The 17,816-nt window shown below is 47.7% G+C and overlaps 1 protein-coding gene across 1 annotated transcript in view; it reads left to right on the top strand.

The window, feature by feature from the left end:
* Nucleotides 1-5,613: 5,613 nt before the first annotated feature.
* Nucleotides 5,614-17,816, top strand: part of QARS1 (glutaminyl-tRNA synthetase 1) — a 30,714-nt gene continuing 18,511 nt past the window's right edge. Inside the window, exons 1-8 of the mRNA XM_081901756.1 lie at nucleotides 5,614-5,770; nucleotides 9,305-9,452; nucleotides 11,365-11,474; nucleotides 12,378-12,453; nucleotides 13,670-13,734; nucleotides 14,890-14,943; nucleotides 15,987-16,047; nucleotides 17,310-17,381. Coding sequence (XP_081757882.1) covers nucleotides 5,648-5,770; nucleotides 9,305-9,452; nucleotides 11,365-11,474; nucleotides 12,378-12,453; nucleotides 13,670-13,734; nucleotides 14,890-14,943; nucleotides 15,987-16,047; nucleotides 17,310-17,381 — 709 coding nt within the window. The 5' untranslated portion in view covers nucleotides 5,614-5,647. The remainder of the gene's footprint in view (nucleotides 5,771-9,304; nucleotides 9,453-11,364; nucleotides 11,475-12,377; nucleotides 12,454-13,669; nucleotides 13,735-14,889; nucleotides 14,944-15,986; nucleotides 16,048-17,309; nucleotides 17,382-17,816) is intronic.

Here is a 17,816-nt window from a genome sequence, read left to right as displayed (position 1 = left end):
GGGTCAGGTCACCACTACTTGGTGATTCAGTGCTGTCAATCATTGATCCGGCGGAGACCTGGCCGTGTCGTAACCTTTGGCCTAGTTAAATGTTCTGCAAGGGGAGGGGAGAATCCTGCCTGATGAAATTAAACAGCCCTTTGGTCTCAGCAAGGCATGACATTGATGACTCTGTGGAAAAGACACAGACATTTGGCCCAAATAAAAAAAAATGTTTACAGTCTTGGGAGCCCAATCCCTCTCTTGCAGGGACTGCTGAATCAAATTCGGCGAAAGGACTGGATTTGCACATGCAAAGGAATGAGTCCACCTCCTGATATTATTATTAGGCCTCGTGTACAATACTATGAGGAGTGTCCCCTCTAGGATATCCCTGTTGCCCCCTACCCTTTAGTTAATGGTTGTCGTGTCCGTATAAGATGTGTGAGAACGAGAATCGGCATTGTTCATTTTTGAATGTGACGGAAAAGCTGCCTTAGTTCTCCCAGGTCTTGAAAGGGAAAGGTTCCAAGCTCAGTTTCTGGAGCCTCAAGACCAAAATAACTCTGCTGTAGACTCCAGAGAGCTGCTACTGCTCAGGGGTAGACATTGTCCTTAAAGTTGACCCAGAAACTCCAGTGGGTGCAGAATGCCGCAGCAAGGCTCCTTATGAGGTCCTTGCCACGGGATCACATTCATCCAGTGCTTTACCAACTGCACTGGCTCCCGGTGGAGTACAGGGTCAGGTTTAAGGTGCTGGTTTTGACCTTTAAAGCCCTATGCGGCCTAGGACCCATGTACCTACGGGACCGCCTCTCCTGGTATGCCCCGTGGAGGACCTTAAGGTCCACAAGTGACAACATTTTGGAGGTCTCAGGTCGCAAGGTGGTTAGATTGGTCTCCACTAGGGCCAGGGCCTATTCATTACTGGCCCTGACTTGGTGGAACGCTCTGTCACAAGAGACTAAGGCCCTGCGGGACTTGACATTTTTCTGCAGAGCCTGCAAGACAGAGCTGTTCCGCCTGGCCTTTGGTTTGGTTTGGTCTGACCCTTATGGTGGTTAAGAGAGGTGGACTCGTAATCTGGTGAACTGGGTTCGATTCTCCGCTCCTCCACATGCAGCTGCTGGGTGATCTTGGGCTAATCACACTTTGAAGTCTCTCAGCCTCACTCACCTCACAGAGTGTTTGTTGTGGGGGAGGAAGGCAAAGGAGAATGTTAACCGCTTTGAGACTCCTTCGGGTAGTGATAAAGTGGGATATCAAATCCAAACTCTTCTTCTTGGCTCCTGCTTGTGGGCTTCCTAGAGGCACCTAGCTGGCCGCTGTGAGAACAGGATGCTGGACTAGATGGGCCTGATCCAGCAGGGCTCTCCTTACACTCTAATTGCACCTATGGAGGAGGCACATGGCTCAGTGTGACAAGACTGTGCCTCTGCCCCTCTTGTCTCCAGCTCCGCACCTGCCTCCTCCTTGGCCTCCTCCCATTGACTTGTCTAGGTTCTCTCCCATCCCAAAGGAGGCTCTGTGCTCTCAGGAGAGGCAATGGAGAGTGCTGGTGGATCTGCTCCTCTTTTTCCAACATTTGGAGTCACAAGGGGAGGACCTCTATTCCTGGAGCAGGACCTTCAAGCTGCCCTGCCCTGCTTCTTCTCCTTCCTCCTCTTCCTCTTCCATCCGCAGCCATCAAACCATGCCAGATCCTGATGGAACAGGGGGTTCGTGGCAACTTCTCCCTTTCTATTTTTCAGCCATTTTGTACTTTGGGGGCTGAGCCTGACTTATCCTATGATCTGCATGGTGCCTCAGCAAACTATTTCAAGTATAATAATTTGTGTGATTATTAAAGCAGGGTGGTGCTGTTATTTCAAAACCCTTCCCGTCAGTTCAAAGTACTTTCAAAGTGGTTTATGATCAACAAAAAATTAAGTGTATGTAAAGGAAAAGGTAAAGGACCCCTGGACGGTTAAGTCCAGTCAAAGGTGACTATGGGGTTGCGGCGCTCATCTCGCTTTCAGGCCGAGGGAGCCGGCGTTTGTCCACAGACAGCTTTCTGGGTCATGTGGCCAGCATGACTAAGTCGCTTCTGGTGAAATGGGACACTGTAACGGAAGCCAGAGTGCATAGAAACGCCGTTTACCTTCCCGTCGCAGTACCTATTTATCCACTTGCACTGGCGTGCTTTCGAACTGCTAGGTTGGCAGGAGCTGGGACAGAGCAATGGGAGCTCACCCCATTGCTGGATTCAAACCGCCAACCTTGTGATCGGCAATCTCAAGAGGTTCAGTGGTTTAGACCACAGCGCCACCCGCATTCCCCCTTAAGTGTATGTATGACACAGCAAGGACAATAACTAAACCAGGGCAACAGAACTGGAAGAAAACAGAAGCCTCGGTGCTTTTAAAAGGAATCTGTCCTAGCCAGACAACAATCAAAAGTGGTTTCACCAGATGCCTTATTTTCTTTCACGTGGTGCTGATCTTTATCTTCTAACCTGCCCCGGGACCTTGTGGTGAAGGAAGGGCAAGGAATCAAAGTAAATAAATAAGTTCAGTCCCAAATCAAATAGACCCTGCATTTCTGTAGCAGTAGTCTGCTTTAGGCCTGCTATTTTGACAGAGTACTTCCCATGCTGTTGTGAGATACAGAAATGTTATACTGTTAAAATGGACTATAAATTAAATTAGCTTCCATTTTTTGTTTCCCCCTCCAGAGCTGCTTGCCTCAAAGTCAAATAGTGAGTTAAGCCTTGGAATTTTCTGGTGAGCAGCAATCAGGGTCAGATCTTCCATGAAACAAGGAGTGAAGGTGCTTAGTCTAGCCTGTTACTGTGTGTTACTCTCCTAGTAGGCAAAAGTTGCTTCACATCTTAGCACAGGCACTCTCTCCCTCTCCCTCTCTCCCAGACATAAACAAGTCCTAGGCTGACAATCCTTCTGTCTGGAGATGGGACTTCCTGATGACTTTTGACACCATTTCTCTTCTCCTTTGAAGGTTGCAACTGACAGCTTGCTCCCAGGGCTCTATGATAGCTATGATTTTGCAATAGCACATGTTCTTATTGTGTTGTGAGAAAGGTCTTATTGCACATGGTCTTATTGTGTTGGTTTGTAAAACATTTCCACAGTCTTCCATCAGCTTCTAGAAAAGGGAAAGATGAGACTGCAGGGCATCTCTGTCAGCTTTGATGAGAGATCAACAACTTTTGGCTCCTTTTCTCCAAATGGTTCTATTCCAACTGGTCATTACAAGAACAAGTTGCCAAGCTTCGTTTTCCCCCTCTGCCCTCTCAATCACTTTTCCTTTTGTGTCATGTCTTTTAGATTCTAAACCTCAGGGTAGGGGCTGTTTTATCGCTGATATTTATAAGCTGTCCTGGAAGCCTTTTCTGACTGAAGATAAAATATATTCGGAGTCGAGTGTGGATTTCATGCTCTTTATTCAGCTCATGGTAGTGAGGAATGAAAGTTCCCCCAAAATATCTGCTTTATATACATTATTTACACAATGGGCCGCACGTGATTGGCTAATTCTGGGATTCTCCTGTAGGCAAATCAGGTTGCGGATTCACTTCCACCTGGAGCTGGATTGGGTGGCTCCTGCGGACCAATCATACTGCTGCATTGTTCTAGGACCAATCAGACTAAATTCTGGACACTATTGTTCTAGGACCAATCAGATTGCCGCATTCTGAATCCTATTGTTCTAGAACCAATCAGACTGCTGCATTTTGGATCATATTCAACTCAGTACATAACAGAAGAGCAGGATGAAAACGCTATAAATGAATATTTTTTTAAGCCCTGCAAATGCTTCCTGACTGAGTGGTCAATTAAAATCATTCTTATTGAATATAGGGTGGGAAAGGTTCAACAGTATTATCTCGATATTGCGGATAGTGCAGTTATCTGTATTGTGGGTAGTCCAGAATTATTTGTATTTCCAGACGTGGAGAGAGGATTCGTGATAAGAGATGATGCTATGTAGTCCAGAATTATTATTCCCTACTGTAATACTACAAAGAACATCCTTATTGAGACAGAAAATTAGGGATGTTATCAGAATTTAAACTGCTGCCTTCACTAATGTCCGAAAAACTACTGCAAAGGATTCCTCCGGTTGCTGCTAAAACCCAATGCCAGCTCTCAAAAAGCAGGTAGCTGTGCCCATGCCCCATTTACTTGCACAACACTCAAGACTTCCCATAATAAACACCTTTATCATAAAAGGTTTTAAAGTGACCATGTAGTGCAACGCCAAGGTTGCAGGTTCGATCCCTGTATAGGACAGTTGCATAGTGCTCAGGGTCCCTTCCAACCCTACAATCCTATGATTACACGAGTCAAAACATTGGCCCATTTAGCTCAGTATTGCCTACACTGACCGGCAGCAGTCCTCCGGGATTTTGGACAAACCTGCATGGAGAGGAGGGGAAGAAATGGAGGCAGTGAGAGATTTTATTTTCTTGGGCTCCATGATCACTGTAGATGGTGACAGCAGCCACAAAATTAAAAGACACCTGCTTCTTGGGAGAAAAGCAATGGCAAACCTAGACAGCATCTTAAAAGCAGAGACATCACCTTGCCAACAAAGGTCCGTATAGTTAAATCTATAGTTTTCCCAGTAGGGATGTATGGAAGTGAGAGCTGGACCATAAAGAAGGCTGATCGCCAAAGAATGGATGCTTTTGAATTAGGGTGCTGGAGGAGACTCTTGAGAGTCCCATAGACTGCAAGAAGATCCATTCTTAAGGAAATCTGCCCTGAGTGCTCACTAGAAGGACAGATCCTGAAGCTGAGGCTCCAATACTTTGGCCACCTCATGAGAAGAGAAGACTCCCTGGAAAAGACCCTGATGTTGGGAAAGATGGAGGGCACAAGGAGAAGGGGACGACAGAGGACGATCTCGAAGCTACCAGCATGAGTTTGACGAAACTGCGGGAGGCGGTGGAGGACAGGAGTGCCTGGCGTGCTCTGCTCCCTGGGGTAGTCGGACACGACTAAACGACTAAACAACAACCTGGAGAGGACAGGGATTGAACTCAGGACCTTCTGCTGCCTTTCTCTCTACTCTCATTCTTTCTTTCTTTTTTGATAACAATTTATTAATTTTCCAGAAATAACAATACAAAAAAAAACAACAACCAGGAAAAAAATCATAACCAAATTAAATCATAAATTTTGGTCGACTTCCCTCCACTCTCCGTCTTGGTTACATTATAATATCTTGGTTACATTATAATATACTTGTTTATGTACGTCCATAAAACCTTATAAACAATCCAATTTTAAAATCTCCTTCATCTTATTACATGTGACTTTTAATGTAAAAATTTGTACACAAACCTCCCTCTACCCTTTTTCTATCTCTATGGCCACCTGATCCCTCGCTCTTCAAAAAAACCTCACCTTCGAGTGATGATGCAACGAGAAGCAACCCGCCGCCCCGCCCAGCGCCACATTCGCCTCTCTCGGATTTGCCGCGGGGCCATGGAGAGGCGGGCGTTCCTGGCGGCGCTTCCTTATTGGTCGTAAAGACCGACGGCAGCCTCGGGTTGGCTTTCCCCCGCTCCTTGCCCCGCCCCTACCCACTCTGCGCATAGTTGGTTGGGCTAGGAAGCCGGCGCGCCCTACGTCGGGCGGAAGTAGAGGCGGCTGCGAGGAGCAGCATGGCGGCCGAGGAGCCGGGCGCGCTGGAGCTTTTCGTTAGCATCGGTCTGAGCGAAAGCAAGGCTCGCGAGACCCTTCGGAACCAGGCGCTCAGCGCGCTGCTCCGCGAGGCCGTCGTGCAGGTATCGTCGCTTTGCCCCTAAGGGACTCCGTTGGTTTCAGTTCCCAGGCTGCCAACTCTCCCCCTCTAGTCTCTCCCCCCTTTACCGGTAGTGCTCCTGTTGCTTTGAGAGCAACCTGACAGGCTGAAATCCAACAGGTGTAGCTCACCCCCACCACTGCATTTCCAGGCCAGAAAATGCTACAGAGGGGTTGAAGTTTTGCTTGTCATATAGCTGCTCGAAGAAGGGGGGGGGGGACCCTACCCCTAAAAAAAAACTAAAACCAAAAAACCCTCCACTCTCCTCCATTCCTCTACAGTGGTACCTCGGGTTACAGACGCTTCAGGTTACAGACGCTTCAGGTTACAGATGCTTCAGGTTACAGACTCCGCTAACCCAGAAATAGTGCTTCAGGTTAAGAACTTTGCTTCAGGATGAGAACAGAAATCGTGCAGCGGCAGCAGGAGGCCCCATTAGCTAAAGTGGTGCTTCAGGTTAAGAACAGTTTCAGGTTAAGAACAGACCTCCGGAACGAATTAAGTACTTAACCCGAGGTACCACTGTATACAAGTGGTACCTCTGGATACAAACGGGATCTGTTCCGGAGCCCCGTTCACATCCTGAAATAAACGTAAGACGCGACTGCGCGGTCGCGTTTCGCCGCTTCCGCGCATGCACGTGATGTCATTTTGAGCGTCTGCGCTTGTGTGAGCGGCGAAACCTGGAAGTAATGCGCTCCGTTACAACCGGGTTGCTGCAGAGTGCAACCCGAAAATATTTAACTTGAAGCTACTTCAACCCAAGGTATGACTGTATATAGCACAGTTCTGAATGATCTCTCATTTTTATCATGCTTCAGTGAATCTTCACAGAGATAACGCAGTTTGGCGAACCCTCTAAAATTAGGAGATCTGCAAGTCTTCGTCAAAGAGAGGGCAGAAGATAGATAGACTGGGTGTGAATAAGAAAGGATGGCTTCCGAATCTCCTGGGATCTCCTGCAAAGGGCGAGAATATATTTTTGATTTTAAATAGTTTATTTCAAATCTGAACTTGCTGCACCATCATGCCTCAGGAGCTGTCCTGAGCTATTTTAGCAATGCAATCTTAAACGCACTTCCTGGGCAGCTGGACCTCTTGAGCTAAATGGCAGTCACTTCTGAATAAGCCAGCATGTAGTCCTGTCCTACTCAAGATGGGACTACTGGTGAATTCAGTGGGGCTTCCAGGTCAGTGGGTTTAGACTGTGGTTTGGGGAGACCTATCTGTGAGTGAGGCCAGTTGAATACAGTAAGACCTATTTCTAAATAAGCATGCTTAGGATTATCCTGTAAGACTGGATTCTGTCCCGGTAGATTCTGTATGGGGTCACTCTGGGATCTGTCCCCTGCCACTATGTTTTAACTGCCTGTTTTCATCTGAGACTCAGATTGATGCTCAGTTTGAAAATTGGTTGATGCCTGAGGTCAACTATACCTCTGCAATTTGAAACTCCCAAGAATGAAAAGGAAAAACAGAATAATAATATCAAATGTTTAATAAGTATTATCTGTTGGGTTAGGAACTGAGTTTTGGAACTGAACTTATTAGGGCCTCCTGTGAGTCCCCAAAGGGGGTGATTCATAGCACAGATAACTTCTCAGGAGCCTCTTGTAAGTCCTCTGACTTAGTAACTGTTGTAGGCTGGACTCAAGCTCTAGCTGTGGTTCTGTCCCATTTCATGAACTGCCTTGTTTTTATTGGCCTTACATAATCCACTTTGGGACTTTTTTTGGATGAGGAAAGAGGTAGAAATGTTTCAAATAAACAAATTTCAGTTGTTTCAGTTTATCAAGTTACTATGAGTTTTTTCCTGCTGTTACATGAAGGATACGGTCGCAGGTGACGCTGTGGGTTAAACCACAGAGCCTAGGGCTTGCCGATCAGAAGGTCGGCAGTTTGAATCCCCGTGACGGGGTGAGCTCCCGTTGCTCGGTCCCTGCTCCTGCCAACCTAGCAGTTCGAAAGCACGTCAAAGTGCAAGTAGATAAATAGGTACCTCTCCGGTGGGAAGGTAAACGGCATTTCCGTGCGCTGTTCTGGTTCGCCAGAAGTGGCTTAGTCAAGCTGTACACCGGTCTCCCTCAGCCAATAAAGCGAGATGAGCGCCGCAACCCCAGAGTCGGACACAACTGGACCTAATGGTCAGGGGTCCCTTTACCTTTGCCTACATGAAGGATACATTTCACTTGCTTGTAGCATGGCTTGCAAGTTGTGGTGACATGGGAAGGAGAGAGAAGGGGAGCTATGTGTACTTGGGCTTAATTCAGTTTCAGGATGAGGACTAAAAAGCAGGTGTGCGTTCAGATTTACTTTCAAGGTCAGCGTATGTTTCCGTGTTCATGTGATAAAAATAAGGTTGGTGGAAACGTTTCCGACATATTCTAGCTTACCACGTTGCAAGCAGTGACTTTTCAGACAACATCAGCCCTGTTCTGCAGTGGAATTTCCTTCTGCAAATGTTTCCAAGAATCTGAAAGTGAAAGTCCTGCTGGTGAGAGAAGCTCCTTGAAGATAACCAAGAGAGCAAGAAGTCAGCTGATTTTTGCACTTGTTTCCTGTTTTTCTTGACCAGGATGAAATCATTGGGGTGGGGTGGGATTAGCCGGTGTCTGCTTACAAAGCAGGGTGTACCTATTCATTCTGTCACTGGAGAGTAGACTGTTTAAATTATAGTTCCCAAAATGCACATGATTCACCTACATTGCTGCAGAGAGATGCAAGAGTTTCTTCACAGGGTTTAAAGAACCACAGCCATATCCGTTTGGGGCTGTTGTAATCAGCAACCCAACGAAACAACATGAGTGTTACATAAAAATCCCTCTGCTGGTTGCTGGGACTTTCCCCTCTGCAACCAGGGCAGTTCTGTAATGCTGGCTCTTAAGTTGGGAAGGGGCAGGGTGGAGATGGTGTCCTCCTGATGCACAAGAAATTAACTGGGAAGAGAAGGATCATAGCTTAGTGGTAGAGCATCTACCCAAATTTAATCCCTTGAAGGTAGGATGGGGAACGTTTTCTGCCTGAAACCATGGAGATCTGCTGCCAGTCAGTGTAGACAATACTGAGCTAGATAGACCTCAGTGGTCTGACTCAGTATATGGCAGCTTCCTATGAGCTCCTCTGTCTCATTATGCAGAAACCTTTCCTGTCACCTCTTCTTAACATCTTTAGATGAACATCAGCCATTACAGTGGTACCTCTAGATGCGAATGGGATCTGTTCTGGAGCCTCATTCGCATCTAGAAGCAAACGTAACAAGTGACGGCACGTCTGCGCACGCATGCGTCACTTTTTGCCGCTTCTGCGCATGCACGTGACGTCATTTTTAGCGCATGCACGTGATGTCATTTTGAGCGCATGCGCAAGCGGCGAAACCTGGAAGTAACACGCTCCATTACTTCTGGGTTGCTGCGGAGCGCAACTCGAACTCGCTCATCCCGAAGCACATTCAACCCGAGGTATGACTGTACACCAAACCAGCTTTTAACTCTCCTGTTGACCCCTCTCTCTCTTCTAGGCTCAAGAAATCCTTGGCTCAGCTGCTGACAAGACAGTTGGCACCCTGTTATACAATGTGGCCTCCAGGCTTAAGGACCCAAAGCATCTTGGCTTCCTTGTGGAGTATATCGCTACCAAGAAGATAGTTACAGACCTGCAGCTCAATGGTACACATTTAGGGTTTATGCCGGCTGCGGCAAAGATGCTCCCTTCATGAATTTTACCCTTTTAATTGCACAGCTCTGCCTTAAGTCACCAAGCCTCGCGCTGAATACGCAACCAGGCGTTAGGGCAAAGGTCGCCGATGTGGTGCCTTCCATGTGTTGTGGACTACAACTCCCATCATTCCTGATCATTGGCAATGCTGAATGGAAGTTGTAGTCCGAAACATTGAGAGGGCACCTTGTTGGCTGTCCGTATATTAGGGTTGAGTTTCTGGAACAACAGAGTTCTCCGGCAATGTAATTCACAGTCCATCAGTACTTTTCTTCTCCTGCAGCTTAATCCCAGTGTAGTCAAAATGGTGCCCTCTGGATGCTTCAGACTACAGTTCTTATTGGCCCCACTCAATGGGGCCAATTGTCAGGGATGGTGGGAGTGTTCGCCCAAATATCTGGAGGCCAGCACATTGGCTATCCTAGTAGCCTCCTGAACCTAGGGTGTTCCATGCAGAAGGCAGTGTTTGGCCTGGTTCTCCCATGCTGGAGGCTTCTGAAAGTGGCTTAGTAAAACAGTCCAGGTGGCTCACACAGACTGTCACAGGGAAACCTGGCACAAGAACCTGGCACAGCTGCTGGCTAGTTCTGCCTGTGGACAAATCCTTCCTTGAGCCCAAGCTGCGAAACTTACCAGAAGAATAAGAAATCAAGATAACCAACTTTTTATAAAAGAATGGAAACGGTTTGTTGAATATTTGCAGATAAATTGTAAACAGATGAAAACGTTAGCAGGATTATTGTAATAACCTGCAGTTTTATAAGAGCATATATTTACAGTAGATAATTAAATGAGCAGGTTAAACGCATTTGGATATGCAGAAGATATTAAAAAATAAATTTATGCAACCACAGAAAAAGGGGGGAGGAAGTCAAATTTTGAAATGTTAAAATGGTCTTAAAACTAATGAAATGAGTAAATTTGAAAAGTATAATAAAAAACTTTTTTAACAAGGAACTGAATCATGAGCATAATTCAAAATGCCGCTGCCTGCCTTTCCTTGAGAAGGCTTGTCTTGCAGGGCCAGGGCTGCTGCTTGTTCCTCCCAAGGACCTTTCTTTCCTCTGATTTGTTAATGTGTTGATTTACTGGGGGTAGCTCAGTGGGTAGAGCATGAGACTCTTAATCATAGGGACGCTGGTACGAGCCCCACATTGGGCAAAATATTCCTCTGTTTCCAGGTGACCCTGGAGGTCTCTTCCAACTCTTCTACAATCCTATGGTTTAACTGTAGTCTTGCCCTCCAAGGAGTCAGGGTGATGAAGATTGGCGATTCCTCTCTCTCCACCCCAGTTTTACCATCATAACAACCTTGTGAGGTTGGTTAGGCTGAGAGACGCTTAACTGGCAGAGAACACCGGATGAGCTTTATGTTAGGATATAGTTCCGTTCCACCTTAAAAGGGAACAGGCATGACTGTTGTGTGTCACATGCCTCTTTACTTTCAGCGCAGTCTGCTGGGAACTTCCGTTTGTATGTTGCTTTTGCTGTTTTGCTGGAGACGAAGGGAAGCAGACATGTTTTTTCCTTTGCTCCTGAACTATACTGATTAAATGCTGTAAAGAATGCTTACACATGTCTCTGTCCGCCACTTCTGTTGTGAGGATTTATTCACTCTGCTGATAAGAGCGTGCACAGCTTCTGAACGTATCTGAGCCTCGTGTCGCTGATTGATGCTGTACCGGGAACCGGAGTGTTGCCCAGTGGCTAGAGCCAGCCAAATGCCCCCGTCTCTCTGGCAGCATCCCAACATGTTATAGCTAAGTGGGGATTTGAACCCAGGTCTCTCTCCATTCCACTTTATCCACTCTTAACACACAGGCGTTCCTTCTCGTAATACACCTGTGTTCTTTGTGCCTGCAGCGGCTCTGGACTACGTCAAAAGCCACCCTGTGGAGCCCATTGACGCAACAGACTTTGCCAGAGAATGTGGCGTTGGCGTGACCGTGACGCCAGAGCAGATCGAAGAGGCGGTGAGTGTCAGCCCTTGGTAGGAGCAGCAAGTGGTGCCATGCCCCATCACGGGCCCGTCTTCCACGCTTGGAGCTGGGCAAAGGGTGTCTACCCAGGCCTCTGTGTGTCTTTGTTTTTTTTTTGCCAAGAGAGATGTGTGCAAGGCAAGGTCTGTGTTGTTGCTTAAGCCTGAATCTCAGAGAATCCTGCCAAGCACATCCACTTGGGTAGTTGCCTGGCCAAAAGAGGATCAGGGCTTTTAGGAAGACTCAGATATCCAGGGAGCACCTTTGCCCAAAGCTGGGAAGTTGTCCTAATGGCTCAGTAACTTCCCTCCAGTGTCAGGGAGGGTTTGGGGAGCTCTGTCTGGCAGGGAAGAGGCTCTGTTGTTCGGTAAAAAAGGAAGAAAAGTGTGTTGCTAATAATAATAATAATAATAATAATTTATTTATACCCCACCCATCTGGCTTGGCTTCCCCAGCCACTCTGGGTGGCTTACAACAAAATATTAAAATACCATCATGCATCAAACATTAAAAGCTTCCCTAAACAGGGCTGCCTTCAGATGTCTTCTAAAAGTCTGGTAGTTGTATTTTCCTTTGACATCTGGTGGGAGGGCAGGTGTCACTACCGAGAAGGCCCTCTGCCTGGTTCCCTGTAACTTGGCTTCTCGCAGTGAGGGAGTCTCCAGAAGGCCCACGGTGCTGGACCTCAGTGTCTGGGCAGAATGATGGAGGTGGAGACGCTCCTTCAGATATACTGGACCAAGGCCGTTTAGGGCTTTAAAGGTCAGCACTAACTCTTAGACCTTCCCCACCCTACCTTATTGCCTTGTATTTAGCCTCGTCTGGAAGCCACTTGAACTGGCTCTAGTTTCTCTCTCTCTCTCATTTTATAATCAGATTTTCTCTTTTCCTTCCTAGGTGGAAGCTTCCATCAGCAAGCACAGAGCCCAGCTCCTTTCGGAGCGTTACCGCTTTAACATGGGGCTTTTGATGGGTGAGTGACAGGCCGGGCAGGGGAGTCTGCAAGTACGTTCCCATTGTGAGACACCCACTTACTGCTGGCGCGTCACTGTGCTCATTCTGCAACCTGGCCTTGGGTGCTTTTCCAGACTCTGCTCGTTTCGTCTAAAACCCGCCCACTCCCTTTGCAAACTCAGCCAGCGCACTCCGCAATAGGACTAACCATGAACACAGGAACATATCGGAAGGGGCTGAGGATGATTCCCTGCCTTGAAATCCTGGAGAGCCGCTGCCAATCAGTCCAGACCAGGGTTCCCCAAACTGGGGTCTCCAGCTGTTTTTGGACTACAACTCCCATCATCCCTAGCTAGCAGGAGCAGTGGTCAGGGATGATGGGAACTGTAGTCCAAAAACAGCTGGAGACCCCAGTTTGGGAAACCCTGCTCTAGACCAAGATGGACCAATGGTCCGATTAAGACAGCTTCCTGTGTTCCTAATGTACGAAGAGCCCTGCTGGGCCAGACCAAAGGCCCCTCTAGTTGGGCATCCTGCTCCTGCAATGGCCAGCTAGATGCCTCTTGGAACCCCGCAAGCAAGGCATGAGGGCAGCAGCCATCTTCCACCCATGTTTCCCAGCAGATTAGGGCATCCTCCCAGCATCGTGCTCTCACAATGGCTAGCCAGACATCTCTGGGGAGCCTGCAAACAGGGCCTGGGGAGGTGTGTGGCTCCATTGGGGCCTGGACTTGTGCTTCCGAGTCCTGTTCAGCGGATTTTTTTTATAAGATATTTATTAAAGTTTTTAAAATACAAAAAGAAGAATCAAGAAAAACATCCTTTTAAACAAGAAAAGATAAAATACAGGGGGGGGGGATCAAAAGGAAAAAACAAAGAATTGAAATCCATTACGCGAAAAGAATAATAATAATAATAAAAGGATACAGCAAATCTTCCCATTACTTTCCTTTCATTGGCTTATTTCCCTGACCTCCTCACACCTCCCTTTTTTGTATTCTAAGTCAATTATCCATTTCAGCCAATCCTTTCCCTCTTTTCAAATTTTTGTCCTGAAAATTTATCTTGATATTAATATAAGTTTACTTTCCCTCCTTTCACCAATTAACAGTCTATTTTTCTTAAATCTTTGTCACATTTCTGCTAAAATCACATAAATTCATTCCAACATCATTCTAACATTCACTGTTCAGCGGATTGTCAACGACTGCTCTGATTTCCTTTCTCTTTTGCAGGGGAGGCGCGGAGCAAGTTGAAGTGGGCTGATGGGAAAATCATTAAGAACGAGGTGGACCTTCAGGTACGTCAAGGGGGGGCCTGCAGATCTAGACAAGGGATTTTGGAGAAGGCAGGTGGGGATTGGCTGGGTCGTTGCTACAGAATCAGCAGGTTCTCCCCCTTAAAGAACCAGGGTGATGCAGAGGCTGCTAAGTGCCCTGGGGAGACCTGGGTTCAAATCCCCGGTCAGCTGTGAAGCCCAATGGGCCAGTTGATCTCTCTTAGCCTAACCTACATTACAGGATGGTTGTGCAGGTAATATGAGGTGTGGAGAGAGCCTTGTGCGCCACTAAGCTCCCTGGAAGAAGGGTAGGGTTAAAAACGGGCTTTAAACCAAAAATAGGTTCCATAACCAAGACTCGGCGCTGCAAACTTCTCCTGCAGTGCTGCCCTGTGACCTGTATATATTATGTAACTACACATTTGCACGCCCCTGTTTTGCATATCTGTTTCTCAGATTTTTGGGAGGGTGCTAAAGGTCTGCACTTTGCACACTGGGACTCCTGCTAAGTCTACAGTGATGGGCAAACGTGGCCCTCCAGCTGTTTTGGGACTACAGCTCCCATCATCCCTAGCTACTAGGACCAGTGGTCAGGGATGATGGGAAATGTAGTCCCAAAACAGCTGGAGGGCCAAGTTTGGCCATTACTGTGCTAAGACAACTGCCTTGGGTTTCTGAGATCTTCATCAGCATCACCCACATCCCTCCAGGTCTATTTTTGTAACTGGAAACTTAAAAAATAAAAATCCTGGCATTCTCAGGATGCTGTTTTTTTCTGCCGAATACTTCCTTACCCAGTAGAAACACTGCATTCACAGTGGAACCACAACTGCATCCTCCTATGCGGGCTTGAATCGGGAAAGGAGGCTGTAGCATCAGGCTAAACTTTGTGCTCCTGCAGAGGCACGCTGACATTTACGCCGGATTAGTGGGTTTTGCTTTCTTGCGTGTGTGTGTTTTTTGTAAGGCAGTGTTGGGCCAGCTGTCGCTGAATTCCATTGGCCAGGCTGAGTGGGGCTGGTGGGGGCTGGAAGACAGCAGTATCTGGTTCCCCATCTCTGACATAAGAAGAGTTTTGCCCTGGGGAGGGGAGGTCGAGAGAAGGAACTTAGAGGGCCAGGTCAAACCCAAGGCAACCAATCAATTCCTTCCTTCTGTGCTTTCCCTCTCCTGTAGGTGCTCCACTTGCTGGGCCCAAAGACAGAAGCTGATCTGGAAAAGAAATCAAAGGTAAGTGTTTATCTTCCTTTTCCTTCCTTCCTTCCTGTGGTGTGGTGGAGTCTCCTTCTTTGGAGGTCTTTAAGCAGAGACCTGACAACCATATGTCAGGAGTGCTCTGATGGTGTTTCCTGCTTGGCAGGGGGTTGGACTCGATGGCCCTTGTGGTCTCTTCCAACTCTATGATTCCTTCCTTCCTTCCTTCCTTCCTTCCTTCCTTCCTTCCTTCCTTCCTTCCTTCCTTCCTTCCTTCTTGTGGTGTGTTAGTGGCTTCCACTCCAGGTGTGCAATAGAGTGCAGAGGATTCATCTAAAACCACCAATCCTTCGGCCCTCCCAGATGCTGACTACAACTCCCATCATCCCTGACTCTTGGCCATGCTGCCTGAGGCTGATGGGAGCTGGAGCTCAGCAACATCTGGAGGGCCCACAGGTTCTCTCCATCCTTGTCTAATACGGGCAGAAGCCATTAATGGTGGGCATGTGTGAGTCTTTCTTTGAAACCTCCGCTACCTCGGGGTGCGTAGGTAGTGGCACCTGTGCTCAGGACAGGAAGTGGTGTCTGGGGGGCCAATGAAGCATCCGTTCCACCACACCCTCCAGTCTTTTAAAGCATGCATTATGGATTCTCCCCATTTATTTTGGCCTGCGTGTCTCTGAATCTGGGAATAAGGCAGTGTTGCAAACTTGTGGTTTCCATTGTATGCAGTAAGCCGGGGAGAGCAAAGAATTGTTGCTTGACATAGGGATTTGGTTTTTTAGGGCAAAGGTTGAGAGTCTAGGGCAAAGTTCTTTTTAGGAAAACATTGACCTCATCTTTAATTCCCCACTCTTCCTTTCACTGCCATTTCTCCCCAACCTTTCCACGTCCTTAAAAAAAGAAGATAAGAGCAGCAGGTAAAGCTTCTTCCATGGCTTGTCTCTGCACCAGGAAGAGTTTTGCCTGCTATATTTCCGGGTGCGGGGCGGCCTTTAAAACTTGGCTCCTCTTCACCACGGAGGCCCTCAAGGCCAGGTCCAGTTAAACTCAGTAGCTCTCTCTTGTTGCTTTGTCAGGCCCCGAAGGCCCGTGCCACCGAGCCAGACAAGAAGGGAAAGGCAGCAGTGGTGGAAAACGGTAAGTCCTTGTCTGAACCTGCTCTCCCTTGTGTTTGTTTTGGAGGCCTCATAGCTGCTCTGGATGTTTGCCTGTTCCTGGCAAGCACACAGCTCTGCCGGACCCAAGCGCCCTTCTCTCTCTTAGGAAAGGGCACACAGAGGACTGGGAGGGTGGAATGCTGGCAGCAGTGTCTTCCCATCGTGTTTGCTGTGTTGCTTTAAAAACAATAATCACACAGCACACTATGGAACCCGCTCCCCCAGGAAATCGCAGGAGGGCAGCGTGCTCTTGTTGCTCCTGCTCTGGTCGCTGGTTTCCCCACAGGCATCTGGTGAGAACTAGATGCTGGGCTGATCCAGCAGGTGGTTCTGATGCTCTTAATAATAACTTGCTGCCGTGGAAAATTCCACTCACCTGCTGGAACCTTCATGTGATGAGCTTTGGCAGAGATCTAGTGTGCCCTCTAGTGTTCTCGAGAAGTACTTCATCATGACAACAGCCTTACAAAGGCTTTCTGTAGCTGTGACAAAACTTGGTTTTGCTTCTCTGCCTTTCTCCTCTTGTGAGCAGCTGAAGATCGTATATATAGGTTTCCCAGGGAAGGGCAGTAACTTAGCAGTAGAACATATACTATGCATGCAGAATGTTCCAAGTTCAGTAGGGATTGGGAAGGGAGATGCTCTGCCAGCCAGTATAGTCAGTCCTGAACTAGATGGACCAATGGCCTTTGTCCAAGGCAGCTTCCTACATTGCTGTGTAAGGAGATCGATGTAGGCATAAAGCAGACCCAGACCTGCATTAGGGAGGTTGCTGCACCACGTGACCTCTGACCATAGCCAGGGCTGTGAGTCCTTCAGGCTGTAGCATGTAAGGGCTATGAGACTGCTGACAAATGCTTTCCTTTCACTTCCGGCTGTCTCTCTCCCCCCACTATGAATGCTGGCTCGCTGTTCTACAGTATTAGTATTAGTTAAGGTACGTGGCCGAGTGACGAGCGACAAGAGACAAGCCCTGCCTGGAGGAGTTTCCAGCGGGAGGACAGGAAAGACATAGGAAGCTGCCTTATACCGAACCAGACCCTTGGTCCAGCTCAGCATTGTCTACACGGACTGGCAGCAGCTCTCAGAATTTCAGGCAGGAGACTGCTATTCGTATGTGGAGATGCTAAAAGATTGCAAGGGAAGGAAGTTATCCCAGTTGCTGCTGCAAAAGGGGGTCTGTTTCTTGAGTCTCTGGCTTCTGCAGTGGTAGAATCCTGACCTCACCTGCTTTCCCTCCAGGTGATGCGTGCCAAGAGACAAAATCTCTTATGGAGCAGCTGAGGGGCGAGGCGCTTAAATTCCATAAGCCAGGTAAGCTGCCCTGGAGGTCGTGTCTCTCTCCAGCCAGGTTCTCACCTTCACCGATGAGCTCCCTGATATGCCAGGGCCTGTGGAAACCACAGATATTGCCTGATGTCAAGGAAAGGAGTGATTGGTGTCAGGAGGGTCCAGTTGTGCTGTGCTCATGCATGTGGTTGTGGGAAATGACGCACCAGGAGCCTGCCTGTGGGTTTAGGAGACGTTTTATTTATATATTGGGATATATTTGCACCCTGCATTTCCATGACAAGACAGAACTCAAGGCAGCTTACTGTACAAATCCTTGAATGTTATCATTGTAGGCTGTGGTGGGCCTATAAAGATAGATGAAAACAAAACCGTACAGCGTTGGTCAGTATCGGGTTGCAATTTTTCCTTTGATGTAATGGAAATGTCCCCCCCCCTTAAAAACTTTCATACGTGCCT

The sequence above is a fragment of the Podarcis melisellensis genome (genome assembly GCF_964234715.1).
Source record: "Podarcis melisellensis genome assembly, chromosome: 2".
NCBI lineage: Eukaryota > Metazoa > Chordata > Lepidosauria > Squamata > Lacertidae > Podarcis > Podarcis melisellensis.
The sequence above is the reverse complement of the archived record's forward strand: the minus strand, read 5'-3'. Positions and strand labels throughout refer to the sequence as shown.